The sequence below is a fragment of the Tachypleus tridentatus genome, chromosome 13 (assembly GCF_004210375.1).
Source record: "Tachypleus tridentatus isolate NWPU-2018 chromosome 13, ASM421037v1, whole genome shotgun sequence".
NCBI classification, from domain to species: domain Eukaryota; kingdom Metazoa; phylum Arthropoda; class Merostomata; order Xiphosura; family Limulidae; genus Tachypleus; species Tachypleus tridentatus.
In genome coordinates this window covers 128,913,749-128,938,438 of record NC_134837.1, presented here as the reverse complement: position 1 = coordinate 128,938,438, position 24,690 = coordinate 128,913,749, and the positions used below count along the sequence as shown (strand labels likewise).

The window sequence follows — 24,690 nt, the reverse complement described above, 5'->3', positions numbered from 1 at the left end:
TTAAACGGTTGAAAACGTATATTCAAAATAAACTTCAAAATAATAAATCATTTGTTTATTGCTTAAATGTGGCACTACGTCAACTGATAATTAACAAATAAGTCCGAAAATATTTGTAAAACGCAGATTCCGGAAAGGATATACAATTAATAAATCAAAAGTGGATAATAAGAAATAAAACAGGCATACACAAGTGAATAATTCAAACTAAATTTTACTTATACAAATTGTGCATCCGTTTAACAAGAATAATAAACTGCATGCAGAACAAATGCATCAAAATTAAGAAAATTGTGCCTAAACGTATCTAACTAATGGCATTCATGAGTAAGTCAGTCATTATTCTTACATATTTTTCAAGTATAAAAAAAGATAAAAGGGAAAATTTTTCATAATGTGAAGTTAAAATAACTTCACCGTAATGGCTCATATTTCATAAACATTTGTAAATTTGTAATCGACTGTCTTTTATATATTTATTATGGTATACTTTTGTTATGCGATATCGGTGCTGGTATGTAATATTAGTATTTCAATACAAAACAAATTTCTTTCTATATTTATCTAATTATTACCTTTCGTACCGTTAGATGACATTGGTTGTAAGTTATCGGTAGGCTTTGAAAAACTTCACTTTTTGTAGTGGGAGTATCGCAATGAGCATGCGTATTTCGTTTTGTTAAGTGAGAAAGCACATGTGAGGTGAAGGTTGTAGACTTATTTCTATATATTTCCTCATGTAGAGTTGTTTGTGATCATTTCTTCACCTTAGACTATAAATATTAATAATTTTTAGTTGATTTTGCTGAAAGTTGAGGCATGGGAATCCAATCGTTACAACAGTTTATTGAAATTCATTGTCCTGGTGCCTGCGTACCGGTTGATCTGTTGAAGATAGCACGCAGTGTTGGTGTTCGCTGTGTCGGTGGTGTGAGGGGCCATTTCCGAAATCAGTTATTATGCAACCGGCTATGCTTAGTAGTTGATGGTGAATGTTGCTTAGACAGACTTTATGGAGGATTTTTTTCTGATTGGGTTTGTGGTGGACAATGGAATCGAATGGTCCAGTTTATATCGGTTCTTATCAAGACTATTCAAAGCAACAATATCGAGCTGGCAGTATTCTTCAATGGCGGACTCGAGCAGCATCGTATGAAGGAGTGGGTGAAGAAACAGCAGTTGGATAGAAAGAAGGTTAACCAAGTACTCAGACACGTGGCTCTCAAAGCAACTCCACCGCCAAAAGTTTGGTGGATTCCACCTGTTTGTTTACGCACGTGCCTAAGAATGGCTTTACGACATCTTAATGTCACAGTTGTATGTACTATAGACGACCATCATCAAGAAGTTATTGCTTTTTGCAGAGAAAATAACTTCCATGGAATCATGGCTGAAGATGCTGAATATGCAATTTTTGACCCACCAAGATATTTTTCGTCTGAACAGTTAAAACTAACATACAAGGTAGTAGCAGTGATAATAAAATTTATGAGTTATAAAATGAAATAATTTTAATTCTGGTTAATTTAATTAAAGGATGCCACCAGTCAGTGAAGATTAAGAGCTATTAATGATAATAATTAATATATTAGCTTTCAGGTTCTTTTTAGTATTAATAAGTAAATGTTAGCTTCTGATCAGAAGAAGCTACCTACTTGGAAGTTAGGATGTAACTGAAAGAAAATATTCAGTGATAACTCATAAATAATAATGAATAAAAAAAATATGCAGATGTCCTTGCTATCTTTATCATAAGACTAGACCTAATATCAGAGAAAATAATTTACAAATCTTTTATAGTTTTTCAATAGTATAAAGAACTTTCTCCAGACCAGAATATTTTTGCTAGTATGGGGCCTTTAAATAGTATAAATATTACATGTATTATATTTAGTTACTCCAACACTACATTACAATAATGAGAAGAGATTATTTCAAAATCATTTCTGGATTTTTTCCTGTAAAGTAAATGTGTCAATATCAGTATACATTTTCCTAGATCTGGCAGTTAAATAACACAATGAAACATTATGTCATTCACTTAGTTCCTTTTTTACCTACAATAATTACATAATTGCCTCAGATTTGCTGTAATTTTTATGTAGTTAATACTGAATTACCAGTATCATTCAATTACTTTTTAAGTGTTTCTTACAATAATAAAAAATAATTATGTCCAAACCTGTTGGTGTTTATTTAATATCTCAAGCCAAAGAAAATTTAGACCAATAAACATTCTTGTGGATGAGAAAAATTGATTGACATTGAATAACACACCTCATGAGGCATTTGGTTTCATTAGTTTTCTTCTATATTAATCAGAAATAATTCTTTCCAAACCTGTTTTAGGTTTTCTACTGTATAAAAACATCTCTCCAAGTCAGCAAATATTGATTGGTTTGTGAGGTAGTTGACAATACACAAAAAAAGAATTAGAACATATAATTTTAGGAATACATTTCAAATAACATATTCATATACTTTGTAGCTAATTTTATTTTTCAGTTTTGTATAGCATTGGTGTCAAACAACCAATTTATAACATGATAAATAGTTTAAATAGTAAATTAAGATTTGCTATATTATTGTAGAATAAACTATGGTTGTTTTAAATTGTACCAGTTAGGTGTTTAAAAACAAATTACTTGTATACACCTTTTACATTTGTATGTTGAAATACTTAGTACTGTTTTCAACAAATTTTTTTCTCACATATGATTATTTTTGGTTTCTCTACATGTGGAAAATGGTACCAGTTTTGCCATTTCACTGTAAAGAACAGCATTTTTTATATTTAACTTTTTTTCAAGTCTTAAAAAAGAATTTGTCATAAAGTGATGAATTTGGATGAAGTTAGTGAGATGGCATGTGTGTGATGGTAGAAAGTTTCTGGTGATAATAACTGAATTTTTAAAAATCTTTAAGTGAGAAATGTTTGGATTTTGTTACAAGAACTTCAAGTACGTTAAAGATAGGTAACGAAAGTTTGGTTATTTTAAGGCTCAGTATTTACATAATATAATCAGTTTTTAATAGTGGTCAGAAATCACAATTTTGATACTGTACACATGTTTAGACAAAATTGGACATTAATTCAGTTTATTGTCTTAATCTAAAAAAATTCAGGAATTCTGAAATACTGAATACTGAGGTAATTTTGATCAGTTAAGTCAAATGAACACAAGATTGTGTTTAGTAAGAAGTAAATAAGTGTATCTTTAGGTAAATGTACAATTAAGTTCAATTGTACTATAATTCATTCGGTGTTTTCATTATTGTTTGATAAATTATGCATGTAATACTTTCTTTTCTATTACTTCTGTTTGTTAATCACAGCCACAGTCAGACCAGTTATATTTGAGGTTGTTTGATATCATTAAATTACAAGTATTTGGTATCACACAACTTACTAGGAAAAGAGTTGATTCGTACCTTTTCTACATGTTCAAGAGTTCAGTTGAAGTGGAATATTGCCTAGTGGATTAATTATCCAATCACTCATCCCAGTCCAACTCTTCTGATGAAGTCCATGGAGCTTTTTGTTCTCTAGATAACTAGGTTATAAAAGCAATGCAGTAAAGCCAACTGAAGGATCAATGTGATTGAGTGTGCTCACAATGTCCAATGTAATTGTCATGTAGTTGTCTTAATGATCCAAATATCTTTTGGTAAAAGCATCAGTTATCCAAGTACTTTTGATGAACATTTCTTTTAGGGAGCAAAACTCTATTATAAAAACATTGGCTGATTATCCATGAACGAACACTTGATTTTCTTAACAATTTTTGTCAATCGTTGCGATGTTTCACACCTTTGACCTAGAATTTTGGGTTTGGTCTATCTACTTGAACTATCTTTCAGGACTTGATTATGTCATTAGGTGAAAAGTAGTATTGGCAAAAATCAGTTTTGGTAACATTCATTTCCTTATAGGAAAACTTTAAGTTGTGGTGGCAAGTACTATATCATTCCATCAGTATATTGTTTGGGTAAGGTGTTTGTGAAAAATAGTGTATGAACATTTGTTTCCATGACATCATTCTTCCATTTTATAAGTCATTCAACATTTTAATCGTTCATGCTTTCTGACACATTGGCTGTGACTCCACTGGTCATATTGAAACTACTGAAGCATTTAAAAAACAGCTGTCATGTAGCCAGTTATATGATGAACAATCCACTCTGGGCTGTTCACTGTTACATGAATTTCTGTATGTCATTTTTACAGTATTAAACAACTCAAGAAAATTAAAAATTATAACTGAAATAAAAGAATATTTCTAACTTAGCTACCCATCATTAATGCCTACAAAATGAATGGGAAGCAGTCTGTATACACATTGTATTAATCTTGAGAATCTAGTGAGAAATATTTGGAGGAATTAAAGATATAGAGTGTAGATTGTTTCTTTGTAAGAGTAAATTATTATTTACTGAATAGGTGCTTAATGCTGTACTTAAGAATTGAAATAAACATATCAGAAACTCAAAAGTGAAAGCAGTATGTTGGTGAAAATGTAAGATTCAGTTTGTGTTTTTGCTCAAGATATTTGTTGAATGTTTGAGACAATATATGTCTGGGATGATGTAATATGGAGAACAATAAAGAATGTTATATACCATTTTTTCTAACTATGGAACCCTGGAGGTTTACAAGTATTCTAATCTGTATTTGCATTCATCTTTGATTTACATCCATTGAAATTAAATGTGCGCACACATATTTAGATAGTAACGTGTGTGTGTGTATTTTCAAGATAGACAAAATCAACTTAATATTGTAATAGATGTCAGGGTGTTAATTGCAGTATCAGAGGGAAGAAGTAAGAAGTTGATCAGAACTATGAACATTACAAAATTTATTAGAAATACAGCTAGTATACTTCATAGTTTCTAATATGCAAGGCTACTGTTTTGAAGTTGCCATGACAAGTGATTTAGGAGGAGTAATATTCTTGTTTGGTGTTTACTTGCTTTCATTTAATTTAGCACAATGGCTAACATGATGACATATCAAATTAAAATAGGATTTCATTCTAATTTCTTTTAATGAAGTGAGTTTCACAAAGTAAATACTTAGGCCTAGCTAGCCCCTTACTTGTACTAAGGCTTATGTTTCTAGTGAGTTGATAAATATTTATTAAATGTAAGAAAGTGGCAGCAGTTTTTTTTTATTAATGCAAATTGCATGACATCTTTATTGTAATACCAAATAACTGTAATGTGAATCATTTTCAATAACTTAATGTGAATTGCATGTTGTTTTTTTGTAGTTCTAAGTTTTATTAACCATATTAATCCATTTTCTGTAGAGAATCTACTGTACTGATATATTACTTTTAACACTACAAAAATGTTACTTCTAAGTAACGTACTTGCAGCTACTTGGTATGTGAAATCTCCAAATTATTTTGCTGTTATTGATACTAGTGAATGTGTGGGTCTTACCTATGTTTACAGGGCCACTATAATGACTTTTGCACTTTTTCTGTTTGAAGATCAATACTGCTATAATACAAGTTTAAGTTCTATAATAAAGTTATTAATGGTTATCAGTAGGCCTACTTATTTATGCACCCTAATGTAAATCAGTGATAAATTTGGTGTTTGCTTTCAGAGAATCCATTTGAAAGTGTTCAAAATATACCTGGGTTCTCTAAGCAGTTGGCTGAAAAAGTTTAACTTTTGCCAACCTTTAGGGCTAAAACTATTTAGAAGTTGGTCCACCAGCAGTGTGGTGGTAAGAGTTGCATGACAGTCTTAAACTACTGTTTTGCATTTTTTCTATTTAATGATTGTTGCTGCTTTATTGCAAATTTAATTTCTTTAACTAAGTTACAGTGATTAATAGGTCTAGTTATTTACATGCTCTAAAGTAACCTAGTGCCAAATTTGGGATCTGGTTTTGGGGAATCTCCATAAGATGTTTTTGCAAAATATCTGGGTTCTCCAAGTGAAAAGTTTTATATTTATGCAAACCTGTGCCAAGGCAATTTGTTTGGTATCACTTAGAAGTTGGGGTGACCAGTGGTTTAGGAGTTGTGTCACACATGAATGTACTGAATCCTATTATATAATTTCAAATTGAAAGAAACCATTGAAATTTCATTTATTTACTGATACTGTATGCGAGATACTTATTTAAATAAATTAGTTATTGGACAAAGGTACAAAGTTTCTTATATGAAAGAAACTTGTTATATGTGGAAAAAAGTGCCATCTACAGTACCAGAAGGCTACAAATGTAAGAAAATGGTTATGAAAGAATATCTGGGGATTCAGGGATGAATTTCTTCATTATTTTTTGTTTTGCTTTCAGGAAGGTTTTTAGTCACTCCTTGTTGGCCACAACAAAGCCTTTGGTCTCCTGTAGTTTACATGCAGAAGTACAGTCATTAGTTCTTCTATTATAGCAAGCTTCCTGTATGTTTTGAAGCTAAAGATAGATAATAGCTAATTGCATATAATGTTCAAATTATATTAATGATTTACAACTCCACACACACAAAAAAAATTCTCCAGTAGCTACTGAGTTTGTCTCTTCTTAGTCATCTTGGACTGGACTATTTTTTTGCTATTCGAGTCATTTTTCGTTTCTAATACCAGTCACAAATATCTTGTTGTGATGTTTTGTCAGGAGTTATACTTGCACTTCCTAGTTTTACTTTGCAGCATTTCCTTTTAGCACATATCTTATTACTTTAATGTGTTTGCTTATATACTTCATTTCAACAGACATAAACAAAAGATGGCTGTAAATGCACTTTAGTAGTATTTTGCACAACATATTAAAATCTTAAAGCTTTCATAAAAGTCTAATGTAAGATCATAGAATAACATTATAAGTTTATTTGTGATAGTATTAAGTACAGTAAAGTTTGGTTCTAACTAGACTAAAGCAAAAGACACATATGACTTAGAATTAAATTTATTTTTTATCTAATATAGGCCATGCTGAATAAAGGCTTAACTAATGTTAATCTTAAGGCAAGGAGACTTATGGATTTAGGTGTCTATAATAACATTATTTTGTATTCTTATAAAAATATTGTATTTGAAAAAGTAGTGTTGTAAAAAAAATATTAATTTAACTGCAAATATTTTGTGGGGTTTGTTAGTTTTATAGTGGAATCAGAAAAATGTTATTGTAGTTGTGTACAAAGCTGGTGAACCTTATTTGGAACAGTCATTTCCTGAAAAATACAGATTGGATTTAAGTTTTTAATGATTCTTTGTTTATAAGTTTGAACTTGTACTCATTAAGAATATCAAGCATTTTCTTAACATAATTTTTGTTGATTCTTTGTTTATAAGTTTGAACTTGTACTCATTAAGAATGTCAAGCATTTTCTTAACATAGTTTTTGTTGAGGATAACAGTTTTCTTTCTCTGGTTAGGTGGCGATAATATTTTGTTCATGGAGAGTTCTTTGATAGCTGCCAGTTCTTCATTAACCTATATTTTACAACTTGAAGGGAAAACTTGGAGAATTCTTAGAAACCTAAACAAAAGAAATATTATGTCTGATTGAGTTTGAGTTTTTACTTTTTTCTTAAGAGTAGATGTAAAGGGACATTTTTAAGGATCAAATGATTGCTTCTGGTCAATATGTTATGAGGTAGTGTGTGGTGTTAAAATATTTTTAAATGTGAAAATGCATTTCTGATGGCTTGGGAAGTGAACTAGATCGACAGTTTCATATTTCTTATTTTCAGTAAGATGTGTTTATGTTCAAACAACAGAAAGTTTGCATATTTTTCACAGTAGGCATGCTAGCCAATGTTTATTTTGTTTTTTTCCCTCAGAAGAGTATGTGATTCATTATATTACTCACTTTTGATGGCAGTACAGAACAATACAGCTACTATAAGAAACAAAACAAATTGTAAAATGTAAACTTCATATACATTATGTACTTATGAATTTCCTCTAAAACCTTTTTGTAACTATTTTCAGTAAATGTAACAGATAGTTAAATTAGTATGATAAAGTTCTTTCACATTTCTAACATAGCTAGTCACTATGTAAAAATGCTTTTGTTTTTTACAAACAAGTTCTAATATTATTCTTCAAATACAGGTGTATACTGCATATAAAGGTAGTTTTGGCTAGATGCCAAGGGATAGTTTATTTTTTGTTTTGTTTTTAATGAAGTTTTATGAAACCTGTAGTCTTCTGTTTTCAGTTGTTTCTTTTTTTGTTTGGGTGGTCTGTACATTTGTCAAATAATCCATAATTAATAGGAAGTGAAATGGCTCAAGAAGTGATGGAAAATTAGGCAAAAATGAAATTAACACTTTTTTTGAGAAAACATTAGTGAAAATAAATTTAGTTCTTAATATAGTTAATATAAACATTTATGTTTAAGCCACCTAATATTTTGAAAACTTGTGTTATAATAATGGTAGGTGATAAGCATTAGGTTTATTTCTTTTTATTTTTCAATAATTCCATGCATAGTTCAGGTTTTTCAAATTTCTTAATGTTAATCAGATTTTTTTCTTCTTTTTTAGGTAGTGGTAGCTTGAATATTAGAAACCTCAACCTAAACTTGTTCTTATATGGAACTGTTGGAATTAAGTTTATCTGATGTGTTCATCCATTTGTTTTATAATCTAGATATTATAGATGCTTTTCTGAACCTGGTTTGTTTTTAGTAGTTTGGCTTCATTTAGTTAAATAGATAAGAAAAGACCATCTATCAGAACATATTAACTTAGAATCTAGTTTAGTTATAAAGTAAGAATTACATATGTATTACATGAAATAGTTTTAAATAAGTATGTGTAAATGTTATATGTATCATAAAGTGTGGTACAGTGCTTTACAAGTTTTGTGGGTGTATATTGATGCAATTATTTCAAGTTGTTGAGTTACATAACCAACATTTAGATTGGTATCACTGAAATATTTCTTAACTGATAGTGACTAAATTTTAGTATTCTGAAGCACATATTTTCAAGAGCTTTGAACTATTATTAATAATGTTTAGTCGTCTTTCATACCAAAGAAATATGTCTTACATGAACTGTGTGTCGTAACTATGTAAGGAAGTAAGATCTTTATGTAAAGAATAATTAATAAATAAAACCTACCTAGAGCTCAAGTTACTCATTTTTCAGCTTGCAGTCAAAATCTGTAGTTAACTTGATGTATGCCATACTTTTCAACATAAAAATTAGTTGGAGATGCAAGTTTAAGTGATGTAGGAAGTAAAATTTGAACTTGTAATACTGTTTAGGGGGGTAGTTTTATTGAATGACTACTTCATGTGCTTATAAGTGTTGAAATAATATGTTTATATTGTTTTTGAAGGGCTAATTCATTCACTGTTACTTGAAAACGATATATATAATAGCAAAAACCATTGCTGTATTTATAAATTAAGTTTTATGGTTGAACGTCTGTGCCTTTTTTACAAAATGAAATGGCAAATCACTGAAATCACTTTGTCAAGATAATGTAGTTTTGGTTGCCAGGAGTCATCATACATAGTGTAATTTTACAAAAATGGTTTTAGTTTTAGTAAGTTTATTTCTGATCAGAATATGTTGTTTCAGCTGTCCAGTAAAACAACTGTACACTGGACTTCTGCTGTAGTAAAAGGGCTGGATTAACTGAAGGGCAGTAGTGGCAGTTGTCCATGGTATCAAGGGGGTCTCTGTGGAAAACTTTCTTCTTTTTTTTTCTTTTTTAAAGAATGTTATCAGATATTTGTTTAATTTGGAAACTGTGTCATGTTCAGATACTCTGATATCTGCCATCAAAAGTTTCTGTGAGAATGATGGTTTAAGAGTAAATTTAACATGAATGACAAAATGAAAGCAAGTGAATATATGGAACAAATTCTTGTACAGTAATATTAATGTATCACAAACGTGTCTAGCTTCTTAATTTCCATCAGTTTCACCAGACTGTGGATGTAATTAACTATATGTAGAAATTGCATGGAAGTTTATAAAGACATTATGTGAAGATATCTAAGTAAAGATTTATTGTACACTAGTTGCAGAAAAGCAGAATTAAGTAGCAGTTTTGGCAATGATAACTGTATTATTTTAAAAGCAATATACTTGTTAAAAGGTTGTTTTGGTGGGTATAATTTCAATGCAAAAAGGGGTTGTGGAGAAAATGGAACTGAATTTGTCTATGGGTAACTTATTGATTTTAATTCAATCCTTATTATGCTATCATATTTCCACATTAATGGAAATGTTAAGACAGTCAGCTCAAAAGTTTCCTAAGTAACATAATACTTTTAAAGTCACCACAGCTAGATGTCATTACAACAGTCAAGTTTTGTGTGAGTGCCAGGTGAAATGCTGATAATGTAAAAACTAAATAAAACGTGAGACAATACTTATAACAGTACTGATATCAGTGAAGTTAAGACAAGTAGTTACTATTAACAACTAGAATATTTTGCACATTCCAGTTGTAGGTTCATGTTTGCTAAGAAGCTGTGATCTTTTAAAAGTGATGTTTTGCCTTTCTTTTCAAGTGATTTTCTTTCTGTCAGTGGTTTTACTTCTTAAATTTTTGTTGCCACTTTTATGATGCAATACGAATTACAGATAAAGCTGAGCTTTAAAAATAAACTGATTAAATAAAATTCTAATAAAAAATAAATCAGATTTATTGTCTTTTTAGGCTTTACAAAACATCTTAAAGTTTGTTCTTTTATAATTTTTTATTTAATTAAATATAACTAGTATAAAGTATGTAAAGTACTCGTACAACTTCTTATCCATAAGGTTTCACAAAGTGTTTTCACAATTTCCTCAATGTTTAACAGTGGATTTTCTTCAATCATCTAATGATTGTCTTTTTACCTTTTTTTTTTCTCATATTTCTTTTTTTTTTTACAGCCCTTGATTCCATATCCTCAGTCAATATTATATGATTTTTATTTCTGCAGTCCCTCCTTCAATTTTACTCAATAATGTACTTTTCTCTCTAATTACTGTCTATTTTTAAAATTATTCTTTTTTTGGCATTTTATTTAAATTTTTACTGCCTCTTCCTCCATCCTCAGTTACCATCTTAAACTTCTTATCATGTGCCTTTTCTCTGCTCTCTATTTTCCATTCATACTTGTTTGATTTAGTTTAGTGAGTATGGTAAGCAGAAAAGCAAAATATTTCAATAATTTGGAAAAATCATGATGAATTTCAGAGGTTTGGGACAAAGACTTTTTCTTTACATTTTAAATCAGGAAGTTCCCAACAAACTTAAGGAAATTATCAGATGTGCTGAAGTTAAAATTGACATCTGGGATAAATTGTAACACATGGTATTTTGATTTCCTTACCTGAGACTTATTTTTCAACATAAGAGGTCAAGAGAAAAATAACCAGTATTGATAAAAAAAAAAAGTTTCTTATGGGTTTCATATTATTTCAAATTGGTAACTTCTAATCCTTACAAACTTTTATGAATATGTACATTTATGTGAAATATTGTATTAAATTAGCTATATTGGTTATTCAATGAAGTTTTAGAGTAATGCAAGTAAATTGATTGAATTATATTTTAATGTAGTTGGTATGATTGCATAGGAAATGTTTTATTGTTTGTAAATTTTTATGGTTTTGTATTTCATAAGGGTTGTGAAGATTAATAATCTGTTTGAATACATAATTGGTTGAATGTGATGTTATTGTGTTTATATAAGGGTTCACTTGAAACAAAAGAATTCATACTTGATGAAGTAGCCAAAACTTTGAATCTACATCCTAAACGTTTCTGCGTGTTTGCTGCCCTTTTGGGGAATTATCTACTAAGTGAAGAAGACCTGACACCTTTCTACCATGTGCTTTGTCCTGATCAGCCAAAAGAGAAGGTTAGTTCATGTTGGTTTGTTCTTTTTGCAGGTAAAAACTTTTGCCTAGAAGAGAATTGTGGTTCCTTTATGACAAAAAAGTGACTTAATTATGACTGAAAATCACATATTAATGCCTTCTTGTTTGCTAATATATAAATGTGTGTGTGTGTGTGTTTTGGTTGTCATAAATTCAAGAGTTTTATTTGGATACATGGTAGAAGCTGACTTTAATATACCATTTTAATGTGTGTAGATGTTTTTCAATAATATAGGGTCTCTTTAAAAAATAAAAAGTGTAATGTTATGAAACTTAAAACCCATTTAATTAATTATTTATAAATAAATGTCAGTATGTGTATGTATCTGTTACTTACACATTCCCCTTGATGTGGATTCCTGTATGTGGTGAGGGGACCTCCCAGAGAAGGTTCTGTACTTTCAGTTTACCTCTTCTGAGAGCTAAACATCTACATGCATGGTGACCTGTGAAAGGGAGGAGAGGGTCCTTGTGGTTGAGGTGTCCAACTCCAACACATCACTTTCGCTTTGAATTCCTGTAAAGGAGCAGTCTTAGGGTGGCCCCAATATCATTTGGCTAGTCCCTTTGGACCAGGTTCAACTGAATGCCAGCATGGGACCTCTTCAACGGGTGTAGTGGACATTATGTCTGATATTGGTGTTTGGGTATAGTGCTCACGAAACCCGGCATCGCTGTAGTGACCTTATATGGTGTCATATGTAGTGCATTTCCTCGTAGGACTCCATGGTGGGTGAGGTCAGTGGGCACCAAAATATTCTTTTTTTTGATATTATGGATATGCCTCAAATAAGAAAAATAAACAAATATGACAGCATAGAGAAAAATCCAACTACTGGCAAATGACCTCGCATTGATGACTATGTATGGTCAAACTTGCAACTTCAATCTGTCCTGCGATTTTTAATTATACATTCTTTAACTGAAAAATCCTGAGGGCAGATGTCTTCATTTTTATTCAGAAAGGTTTAGAAGGGCTTGCTGAATATTAACATTTACAACATCATGTTTTCCTATCACAATCAAGGCAGGATGTCTGAATTGTAAGATACTGCTTTATATTCCTAACCCTATTAGATGTTTTCATTGTCAATGATTTGGTCATTCGAAAACATCTTGCAGTGGTTCCTTGACATGTGCCTGTTGGGCTGGTAAAGACCATGATGCTTTTAAACGCCAACTAGAACTGCATTGTATTAAGTGTAATGGTCCACATTCTTCCTATTTTACTTCTCACCCTAAATGGGTAGAAGGGAAAGAAGTACAACGTCTAAAGACAGTTCACAATATTACTTACCAAGAGGCTCAGAAATTATTATTCCCAATTCCATCTCGGGCTTATGCTGATGTAAACCGTTCCACTACTACAGTAGGAGTCCAGACAGACCTTTCCATGTCTCCTACAGAATCCTTAACAGCGCATCTTAATCTAATTCCCTCCAAAATCAAAAAAATTTTATTAGACAATACATTGTTTTAGCATGATTTCTTTTACACATTTTAATTTTATTTTGACCTGAATCCAGGACTAGGAAAGGTCAACTTCAGGTGATTGACAGCAAGTTTGAACTTAATGCTTCAGGCTACCTGGCAGGTCTTAATTTTACATATTTTTACCTTAATTTTCATATACCATTATAGTATACTACATCTTGTTTGGCACAGATAGCCTAGTAGCTTTATGCCAATAAACATGAAATACCTACCTGCCTACTTACACATTTTTACACATCTTGATCAATTAGCATCAAATGTGACATATTGATGTCTTGTTATTAGTATTGGTACCATTACATATTTTTATTTCACTTTTTAATGTTTTTTGTACTAAGTATAGGAAACAAAATTTCTTATATTTTGTTAGAAATTAATTTTTATTTTCCCTGTCAAACATACATGTACTTCATATAGTTAGAAGAATGTTGTTGATTTAAGTAATTTGGACAATTAACTTCATAATATGTTGGTCAAGTGATATCTTTGGTTGATATGACTTTATAAAAATAATGTCTTCTTATTGACCTATGTGTTTATGCATAGAGTTGGGGTATAGTTAAAAAAAAAAAAAAAGAAATCTTAGTTTAATTAGTTATTGAAATTTGGTTATGAATAACTCCATCACAAAGATTTGGTTATGTGCACCAGACAACAAAGTTCTTAAATTCTATTCTCAAGTACCAGAGGTACCATAGTCAGACTTCACTGTTGAATTATTTTGATTTGTAATAAACAAAATCATTCAATTTGGGCCATTAGAAAATTATATATATATTACACATTCTTTATAAAGTGTAGGGACAAACTATAAATTACTTGATGACAAGAAACCCACTTGAAATAAAAATGTATCTCAGAATGACTGGTCATCTTCAGGTTAAGAAAGAGAGAGTTTGCAAGAGTCCGGCAACAGTCACTAGGAAGGTCAAAACATTGTTCTCTCCTTATCAATAAAAGTGTTAATACTCGTACCAGCTGTTCTGAGATACAAACCATAAATTAGTTATGTCAGCAACTCTAGAATTACTGAAGAGGTCTGTATGGAGCTCCTCAGTTTTGGTTTGTTTTTCAAACTAGTTTTAAAACTTTTTATGTGCCAAATTATTTGGGAGTCTGTTGGTTACAAGATCCCAAGTAACATAGTAATCATGCACAAAAAATATATTAATTACTACTGATATCCACTATGTATATTACACAGAAAATTTATGCTTTCATCCAATTTGTTTGGTTGGTACTTTACATTGAATGTCATGACAGGAAATAAAACTTAAAATATATCATTGTAATGAAGTACATGGACCCCACTGGAAATAAATTGTGTAAAAACAAAGCTAGTATTTTGAGAGGAAACTGAATGTACATGGCTTGGTCCAGTGAACCAACCCTGCATTACAGAAGGAATATTAAATATTATTCCAAATTTGTGTACGTACAAAATGTGGCAAGATATTAGTCAAATATACATGCACAAAAAAAATTGGAAGTTGAAAGGTACATGTTCCTTTTGTGAAAAAATAAAATAACTTTTGGCTAGTGCATAGTTTGCTTATTATATTTGCATTATCTTGAGAATCCCCAATTTTTTTAGCATTTCTCTATATTCATCTGATATCTGCTTCACCATGAATTGTTGCTAAATCAGGAGTGTGGAATAAAATAAAGAGTTATTAACTCTGACATCAAATATCTAATGGCATGTTGAATGGAACTCTCCAAAAGGTCATGGCTTACTCACTTTGACCTCATCTCTGCACATAGGGTTAAAGAAATGTCAACATTTTAAATAACTAACAATAACAGGTCCCAATTCTCTTTTGACAACAGAAATCAAACTATTTTTCTGTATTTTAAAGATCCTCAATAAACTTTTATTTTTAAATATAGAGATGACATTAGCTATCTTCCAGTCATCACATACTTTAAAAAGTAATGGTCTTTCTTCCAACCCCTCGGTGTGGAGTCCTGTACGTGGTGAGGGGACCTCCCAGGGAAAGTTCTGTTCTATTTGGTTACCTTCTCTGGGATCTAAACATCCACCCACGTGTTTGCCGTACGTGGCGACCCGTGAAGGGGAGGAGAGGATTCTGGTGGTTGAGGGGTCCAACCCTAACACACCACTTTGGCCTCGAATTCCTGTAGACGGGCAGCCTTTGGGTGGCCCCCTTTGGGTCAATCGGCTGGTCCACTTGGGCTAGAGTCAACCAAGTACCAGTGTTGGAAGTTCTCAACGGGTGTTGTGGACATTGTGCCTGATGCTGGTGTTTGGGTATAGAGCTCACAAAACCCTGGCATTGCTGCATTGTCCTTATGTGACTTTGTAGTGTCCCCTTGTAGGGCTCCATGGTGGGTGGGGTCAGTGGGTACCAAAATGTTTTCTTTTTCCTATGGATCCTCTAAAAAATTTAAATAAAATTGCAAAAAAACAGTCAATGGGTAAGCGACCATGTCTTGAATACTCAGAACAGCAATCTTCAACATCAGTAACACACATATGTCATTTTCTTATATTACATTCTCTTTCAGAAAAACCTTTAGGGCAAATGTCCCCTTTTTTTATTCAAAAGGGTCTAGAGGGACTTGCTGGCTCTCCAAAGTCAGTAAAGAAACTTCGATCTGGTGACATGTTGGTTGAAACATCCACATCCCAACACAGTGAACTCCTCTTGAATTCAAAGGCAATTGGGGATATACCTATTGACGTCACACCCCATGCTACCTTGAATGCTTCACGAGGAGTTATTGTTGAAAGGGATTTGAAGAACGTTCCCGAGTCAGAGATTCTCGCTGGTCTCTCCACTCAAGGAGTTTCAGCAGTTAGGCCCATCTCCACTCGCAAAGATGGAGTTACACTGCCAACAAATACCCTCGTTTTAACATTTACTTCACCACGTGCACCTGCCACCATCAAGGCAGGTTATCTCATTTGCAGGGTTCGGCCATACATACCAAACCCTCTTCGATGTTTCCAATGTCAGAGATTCGACCACTCAAAGACATCTTGTCGTGGTTCCCTGACATGTGTTCGTTGTGGAGGCAAGGACCACGATGCCTATGACTGTGACATGAACCCACATTGCGTAAACTGCAATGGTTCTCACCCCTCTTACTTTCATTCTTGCCCAAAATGGTTGGAGGAAAAAGAGGTGCAGCGTTTGAAAACGACACATAACATTATTTATCCTGGGGCTCGGAAATTGCTGTCCACAACTCCATCTCGGACATATGTTGCTGCACTTCATTCCACAACTACAGTGGGAGTGCAGACAGATCTCTCTCTGTGCCTCCAAGAGAATCGTTTTCAAAACAAATGAAAAGCCTTTTGACCTCTGTGGTTAAAAAGGTTGATGAATCTACTTCCACACCCATCTCTGTTCCTCCCATACCTTCCAACAAACCTCAAGATCCACGTCCTTCAGTTTCAAATACAGGCATTTCTTCTGATACATCTTTTTCTCCCACCACAAGAGACAAAACAATTATTCGTTCGCCTCCTCAGTCACTGGATTCCCCTTCCAATAACAAAAACCTGCCCACCCGACCCAGAGCAGGATCCATGGAGGTTGATAGACCTCCTTCGACTAAAGACAGTAAAGAAAAAAGACGTGGTCGTAAACCGAAGGGTTCTCCACCCACTTCACCTACCCATTCTTAAAAATGGCCACCTTGATACAATGGAACTGTCGAGGTTTACGTTTTAATCTGGATGATATCAAAACGCTGATTGCTTCCTACCATCCTGTTTGTCTTTCTTTACAAGAAACATTTCTCAAAACTGCTGATACTGTCTCCATTCAGCAGTTTTCTCTGTACAGAAATGACAGGTTGTGTGATGGTCGAGTACACGGAGGGGTGGCACTGTTGGTTGATCAACACGTGCTCACCCTGTCTTTGCCACTCAACACACCCTTGGAGGCTGTAGCCATCCGTGTTTCCTTGGATTATACCATCACTGTTTGTTCTCTGTACCTGTCACCTGGAGAGACATATGATCAATCAGATCTTGATGCTCTCGTTGAACAATTGCCATCTCCATTTCTAATCCTAGGGGATTTTAATGGACATCATCCCCTCTGGGGGAAGTGCTATTATTGATGGGAGGAGCCGATCTGTAGAGCGGATGCTCTCTGATCACAATCTTTCTCTTTTCAATACTGGTTCTTCCACTTACTTTCATGCACCTAGTCAGTCCTTTACCGCTATTGATCTCTCAGTTTGCTCCCCTTCATTATTCGCCCATTTTACATGGAGGGTTGACAGTAATCCACTAGGCAGTGATCATTTTCCAATCCTTTTGAGAGAGACTGGCTGTGGTTGATGCCACCCTACCCGCGTGCCCCGGTGGAAGCTGGATCAGGCAGACTGGTCCACTTTCACTGCTCTCGCAGAACTTGATCCTGCCATCGTAAATCAGCCATCAATAGACGACTGTGTAGCAGCGGTAACTGACTGTATTACACATGCAGCTGCTCAGTGTATTCCTAAAACTTCAACACATTTTCCACGATATCATCGTCCGTGGTGGAATTCTGCTTGCCACTTAGCAGGGAAGGCTCAAAAGCGGGCATGGGATACTTTTTGTAGATATCCCACACTTTCAAACCGCGTTGCTTTCCAACGGGCCTGTGCACATGCTAGGTGGGTAAGACGTCAAACCCAGAAGGAATCTTGGATTAAGTTCACAACCAGCATATCTTCTACCACCAGTACCAAGATCATATGGGACAGGATTCGAAAGGTTAATGGGCACTACAATTCTGTCCCCCTCTTGATTTTACTCTCTGATGGTCAGAAGGTGACTGATGTTCGGAACATCGCTAACACTCTAGGTGAAAGCTTTTGCCGGGTATCTAGCACTTCTGCTTGTTCCTACACCTTCCTGGCCATCAAGACTCAGGCAGAGCGATCACCTCTTTCCTTTCGAACTGACTGTTTCTTTGACTATAATTGTCCCTTTACCCTGGTGGAACTAAAAATGGCCCTTTCATCGATCTGCCAGTACGTCTGTTGGACCTGATGATATTCATTATGACATGCTGCACCATCTATCTCCTGCTTCTCTTGATGTCCTTCTGATTGTTTTCAACCGGATCTGGCAGGAGAATGTTTTTCCTGATGCCTGGCACCAGGCTATTATTTTACCTTTCTCTCAGCCAGGGAAAGATCACAAGATTCCTTCAAACTACCGTCCAATTGCTTTGACGAGCTGTCTCTGTAAGACATTAGAAAGGATGGTTAATGCTCGTCTTGTTTGGTTCCTTGAATCAAACAACCTCCTCTCGCCCACCCAGTGTGGGTTCCGTCGACAGCACTCCACCACAGACCACCTAATTCGTCTTGAAACATCTATCAGAGAAGCCTTTCTCAACTGCCAACATCTTGTATCAATATTCTTTGACATAGAGAAGGCTTACGACACAAGATGGAGGTATGGCGTTTTGCGAGACCTCCATACATATGGGTTACGTGGCCATCTACCCATGTTTATTAAAAATTTTTTAATGGACAGGAGATTCCAAGTTCATGTGGGTTTGACACTTTCCCGTTCTTTTGTACAGGAACTTGGAGTCCCTCAAGGCTGTGTATTGAGTGTTACACTCTTCAGTATAAAGATAAATGCCATCGCTGAACAACTCCCTCTCACTGTTGCGAATTGGCTGTATGCCAACGACTTTCACATCTCATGTCAGTCGTCAAACATGAGATATATTGAGCGACAACTACAAACCGCTTTCAATTGTGTACGAAAGTGGACTCTGGCGAACGGCTTTAATTTCTCTTTCTCCAAAACTGTATGCATGCACTTTTGCCATCGACGGGGTATTCACCCTGATCCTGAACTTTATATCAGTGAAGTTTTGCTGCCAGTGGTACCGGAGACCAAGTTCTTGGGGCTTATTTTTGATCGTAAACTGACCTTTATACCACAGTTAAAGCAGCTTCGGGTCAAATGCACAAGAGCACTGAATATCCTCCGTGTTCTCTCTTCTACCAGTTGGGGGGCAAATCGCTGTTCAATGTTAAAGGTATATTGTGCTCTTATTAGATCGAAACTCGATTATGGATCAATGGTCTATGGCTCTGCCAGACCCTTGGCCTTAAAGATGCTAGACCCCATTCATCACCAAGGACTTCGACTCTGCACTGGGGCTTTCCATACCTCTCCAGTTCAAAGTATATACATTGAATCTCATGAACCTTCTCTACACCTTCGTCGTTTGCAACTGTCTTTACAATATACTTCGAAACTTCATTCCTTACCAAAGCATCCCACCTGGAAATGTGTTTTCCTTCCTCGGTGGGCAGTACTTTTTTAGAACAGAGGATCTGTCATTGTTCCGTTTGGCCTTCGTGATCCGGCAATTGGATGAATTGGGTCTGTCCTTGGATAACATTGCAGATTCCACAGGTTGGCCCATCCCACCATGGCTTATTGCAGCCCCCAAATGTGACCTTTCTTTCAGTCACCTGAAAAAGGCAGATACTCCAGATTGGAAGTACCATCTTTTATTCAATGAATATCTTTCAAACAATCATTCAGTTCCCATTTATACAGATGGTTCCAAATCAGGTAATTCAGTGGGCTCTGCTATGGTTTGCTATGGGTCAGTAGTTGCACGCAGAATACCTTCTACAGCTTCTGTGTTCACTGCTGAACTGTATGCCATATCTCTTGCCCTGGATCATATTGCAGCTGAGCAGTACTCCAACTGCACTATTTATACTGATTCGCTTAGTTCTATACTTGCCTTGGAATCGCTACACTTTAGCTAACATCCTATTCTCGCTGATATTCGAAAGCGACTGGCCCATTTCTCATTAGCAGCTACTTCTATCCAGTTTTTCTGGATACCAGGCCATGTTGGTATTTGCGGGAACGAGCTTGCAGACATGGCAGCTAAATATGTCTGCTTCAGCACCATCACTCCTATGCCTATTCCGTACATGGACTATGGTGTTGTCTTCAAGGCTCGGCTCCGTGGCAGCTGGCAGTCCACTTGGAGTGAGCAACGTGACAACAAACTTTTTCAAATCAAACCCAAAATTGGACTTTGGCCATCTAACTTCCGTAAAGTTCGGAAGGAGGAATTTGTTCTCACTAGGCCACGCATTGGTCACAGTTTTTTAACTCATCATTTTCTTTTATCTGGAACTGATGCACCAATGTGTAGTTTGTGTAACACTGAAATCACTATCAGCCACGTTTTACTTTCTTATCGTCGTTACAATTCTCAACGACGGCAATATTTTAAACATATTTTTTCCCATGGTCAGTCTGTAACATTGGACAGAGTTATTGGTGATGGTGACTCTGTCCACCTTGATAATGTTTTTAATTTTTTAATGGCCATTAATCTTTTTAATCTCATTTAAGTGTTGCATATTTATTCATTACACCTTTTTAATTGTGGTTCCTTTTTTACAGTTTTAATCTCTCTCCTTCAATTTGACATTGGACAATGGCCAGAACATTAAATAACTCGACACCAGGACTGGAAAGGCCAACTTCAGGTGACTAACGCTACTGTTTGAACTATCCGTTTGAACTACTCGTTAGTCATTCTGGCGAGTTGTTATTATACTTTTGCTGCATATCATTTCACACTTTTACTACTTAACTTTGTAGTACTGGCCATATTCACTCATAACCCGGAACCAGGACTGGAAAGACCAACTTCAGGTGACTGACGGTGGTTTTTATACTTACCTGTTAGTCTTCCTTGCGGGTTATGATCATTACCATTCTGCTACAGGTAGTTCTTTACAACTTTGTTGACTGAATGTCAACATTGGTTTTTACGCCATTTTCTGTTTTAATTGCCATTTTGCTTTTATCTTCAATTACTTTTACAAATTTTACTCCATTTACTTGACTTTTATCTTTTTACTGGACATTTGGCTACTCATTATTACGATTTTGCGGAGTGTCTTTTAAAACTTTTATTCTTTACATTTTGATAATAGCTGCTATGACACATAACCCGAACCAGGACTGGAAAGGCCAACTTCAGGTGATTGACGGTGGTTCTTGAACTTACCTGTCAGTCTTCGTGTCGGGTTATGATCATTACCATTTTGCTAGAGTAAATATTTTACAACTTCTTATACTCTGCCTTCTATGTTATCATTGTAGACTAGGTGTCAACATTGGTTTTATATTTTTTTGTTTTACTTTCATTTCCATTTATGTCTATTACTACATTTATTTATTTTTTATTTTTTTTACATTTTTACCGAATGTCTGTCGCAGATAGCCTCGCTGCTTTGTGCCATTAAACACTAAATCAATCAATCAATCAAACTTTCTTCCAAAATGAAATATTTTAGGATAAACCTTATCCAGATAGGGATCTTTATTCCCAAAAAAATGTATTCAGCTTTTTTAAACCAGACTTCTTTAACCTGAGTAGAACATGAGAGAAAATCCTCCCCAGCAGATGCTGGTCAGTTTGGAAGTATTTTTATAAATAAAACATAATAAAAATAAAAAATTTGACCTTCATTGTATGCACAAAGAGATTCCCTAAAAGTCTCTTGCAAGATTGGATTTTATATTGGAACAGACCTCAATGTAGACTTTGTGAATGCATGTGTTCCATAAAGTTCCAACTTATATTTTTTTCATTTTCAGAAATCATTACATGATATTACATATATGTGTATGTTGTATACAAATCTGTCACATTATTAATATTAATACTACTCTATTAATAAAATGTATCATGAACAAATTTTGGAAAATGCAAACACAAGATTGATAAAGCATGTCTAGGTGCACTACTATTGCTTTTCACATGTAATAATAAAAAAAAAAGAGCCATAGCAGATACCTAATTCTGTGAGAGATGGTTGGTTTGGTTGTTTGCCCACTGCTTGGATATATCATTCGTCAGTATTGTAACGTTCTGTGAATTATTGCAAGTAATACTAGAAATATTTTATATTATAGTTTTTAAAATGTCAACTATTTTGGGAGGTGTTTAATTTTCATTTGTATGTAATTAAGTAAGCAGTATGTGGATCCATGTTTTCAGTGAAAAACCTGGTTTGAAAACACTATTTTGTATAAATACAATGTGTACTTGATCTTTATTTTTGCAGCTATAATATACATAAACATCAATTAAATAACTTACAGATATTGTTGTTTGATGTAAGAGGTCATAGCTTTGTGCAGTTGTTAATTTAATGAGAAGTGATTCTGAAAGACTTCCTCCAAATTTCTATGACAGAATCTAGAAATGGGAAAAAAAGGCTTAATAACTTTTTATCGTGTTGTTTTCTTTTAGCCTAGTTGCTTTGTAAGATGTACATTTAATAAGACAATTTTCACTTCGAATTATGTCAAAGTTCTTGTCAGTTATCTATCATTTTCTTTAGTTATTTCTGACAAGTTGTGTTCTATTAGTAATTTGTGATGTGAAACACATCATTGAAGGCTGTAAAAATGACTAATTTAATAATTAAAATTATCTCAAATGCATTATTGATAATTTACTCTTTTTAAAATAAGAATAATTTTTCTTTTTACTTGTATACTTAAAATGGTTTTCTTTTAGCTCATTCCTGCGGAGACACTTATCAAAGCTGTTGTGGAGTTTGTTCGTAGCATTCCTTCTGTTGAAAACCTTGATGCTGTTGGTACTCAGATATTTGGAGCAGCTGGACAGAATAAAATTAACAAATTTAAACATTGTGTTCAGTATTACTTGAATGGTACCAAAGATGGATTTCTTCATTATCATCCAGCTGTTGAAGGTGAAAAGTGTTTCATGCTACCTTTTATACCTTTGATATTTCCTAACGATAAATATAGACACTGAAATATTTATATTTCAAAGTCATCTGTATGTGCTTCCATATTATTCAGTCATAAAATCTATGGCACCCATGCACATGTTACAGCTTTGTCTTTATTTTGATAATGAACCTGTTTCTTTATTGCTGCTTGATTACATGGTTGAATCTCACTCAAGAAATACAAAAATGCTTATTAATTTCTCACTAAACAGTGACTTCATGCATCATACTTGAAAAACTTAGGCTAAACCTGTTGAGTAAGTTGTAACTGACTTCATTATATTCTGGTCTCATAAAAACTAGAATGTTTTAAACTTCTACAATAGGATGATGCAATTATAATGTTACCTTAGATGGTATGTTAAGTCTCAAGAACCTTGGTGTTACCAGTCATTACAGTAAAGTACATTGGTAACTTTAACCCAGTTTTACCCATGTTTTACTCTAGTTAATAATTAATCATTCTATATTTCTGTGGTTTTAACTGGAATTCTTTAATATATTATTTTTAAAGTTCTGTAATTAGTGATTTTATGTCTTAAACTTTTGGTAGTGTGTGCTAAATTATTGCTAATGTAATTAACAGGTTGCATTATTTTATGACTTTTGATCATGTGAGCTATGATTAAAATTGGCTAATACCTTCTGTTCATGTTAATTGTTAGACTTCACTAGTATTCAAAATTGTGTGATGGAGTAAAGTTTTAAACAGTCATTAAAAGTACTTTAAAAAATTTTCATCTTGAACTTTGAATAAATTTGCTGTTAAGTAACAGCTAGGCAGGTTAAATAATAGATATATTATATAAGAATATCTGGCTTTTAAGAGTGACTGAGACATTAATCTGCTGCTGTAGAATGTGGAATATTTGTTTTATTTATAACAAAACTTAAGTGTTAACCAAACAGTATCACCTTTCTTTCTACAATTTAAGGCAATAATATTTGTTTCCTAACTAAATAAAGATTATAAATACTATCCTGTAATGGTTGTGAATAGGTTGTACGTTAACTGCTATAATAGTTGTTGTACCTTTTCATGATAAATGTTTTGAGGAGTTATTATATTTTATATGCATTTTGTAACTAATTGTTTATCAAGATGATATTAGCTATCTTCCAGTCATCACATACTTTAAAAAGTAACACAAAGGAAACATAACTTTATTGAGATGCTGTGGTCAGTTTGATCATAAGCAATGCACTAGAACGTTTTTAATATCCACTAAGTTACTTTTTTTTTTGTTATAAAGAGCAAATCAAACTTCATTTTTTACAACTGAAGTTTGTAGAGATTTACTGAAACTTAAAATATGAAATACTTGTAAGGAAATCACTTATGAATATTATTATTCTTTTTAATGCAAACTGGAGTTCATTACTTCACATTTCTTTTAACATAAATAAAATAATGACATATTTACAAGTAAATTTATAAAATATCAATAGATCCTGATGAAGTTGTAATAGTGAAATAATGAGCTAATAAAGAAATGTTCTGGAGGTGTAGGTTGTTATTTTATTTAAATTA

At 33.6% G+C, this 24,690-nt stretch overlaps 1 protein-coding gene across 4 annotated transcripts in view; it reads left to right on the top strand.

The window, feature by feature from the left end:
• The first annotated feature begins 612 nt into the window (after nt 1-612).
• LOC143237937 (constitutive coactivator of PPAR-gamma-like protein 1) overlaps nt 613-24,690 on the top strand; it is a 61,224-nt gene continuing 37,146 nt past the window's right edge. For 3 of the 4 annotated variants that reach the window (XR_013020343.1, XM_076477702.1, XM_076477704.1), the window contains exons 1-3: nt 613-1,464; nt 11,675-11,842; nt 22,919-23,117. Coding sequence is in view for 3 of the 4 variants with exons in the window: in XM_076477702.1 (XP_076333817.1) it covers nt 820-1,464; nt 11,675-11,842; nt 22,919-23,117 (1,012 nt within the window). In the remaining variant the exon portion in view is untranslated. The remainder of the gene's footprint in view (nt 1,465-11,674; nt 11,843-22,918; nt 23,118-24,690) is intronic. The other variant, XM_076477703.1, reaches the window with a different exon arrangement.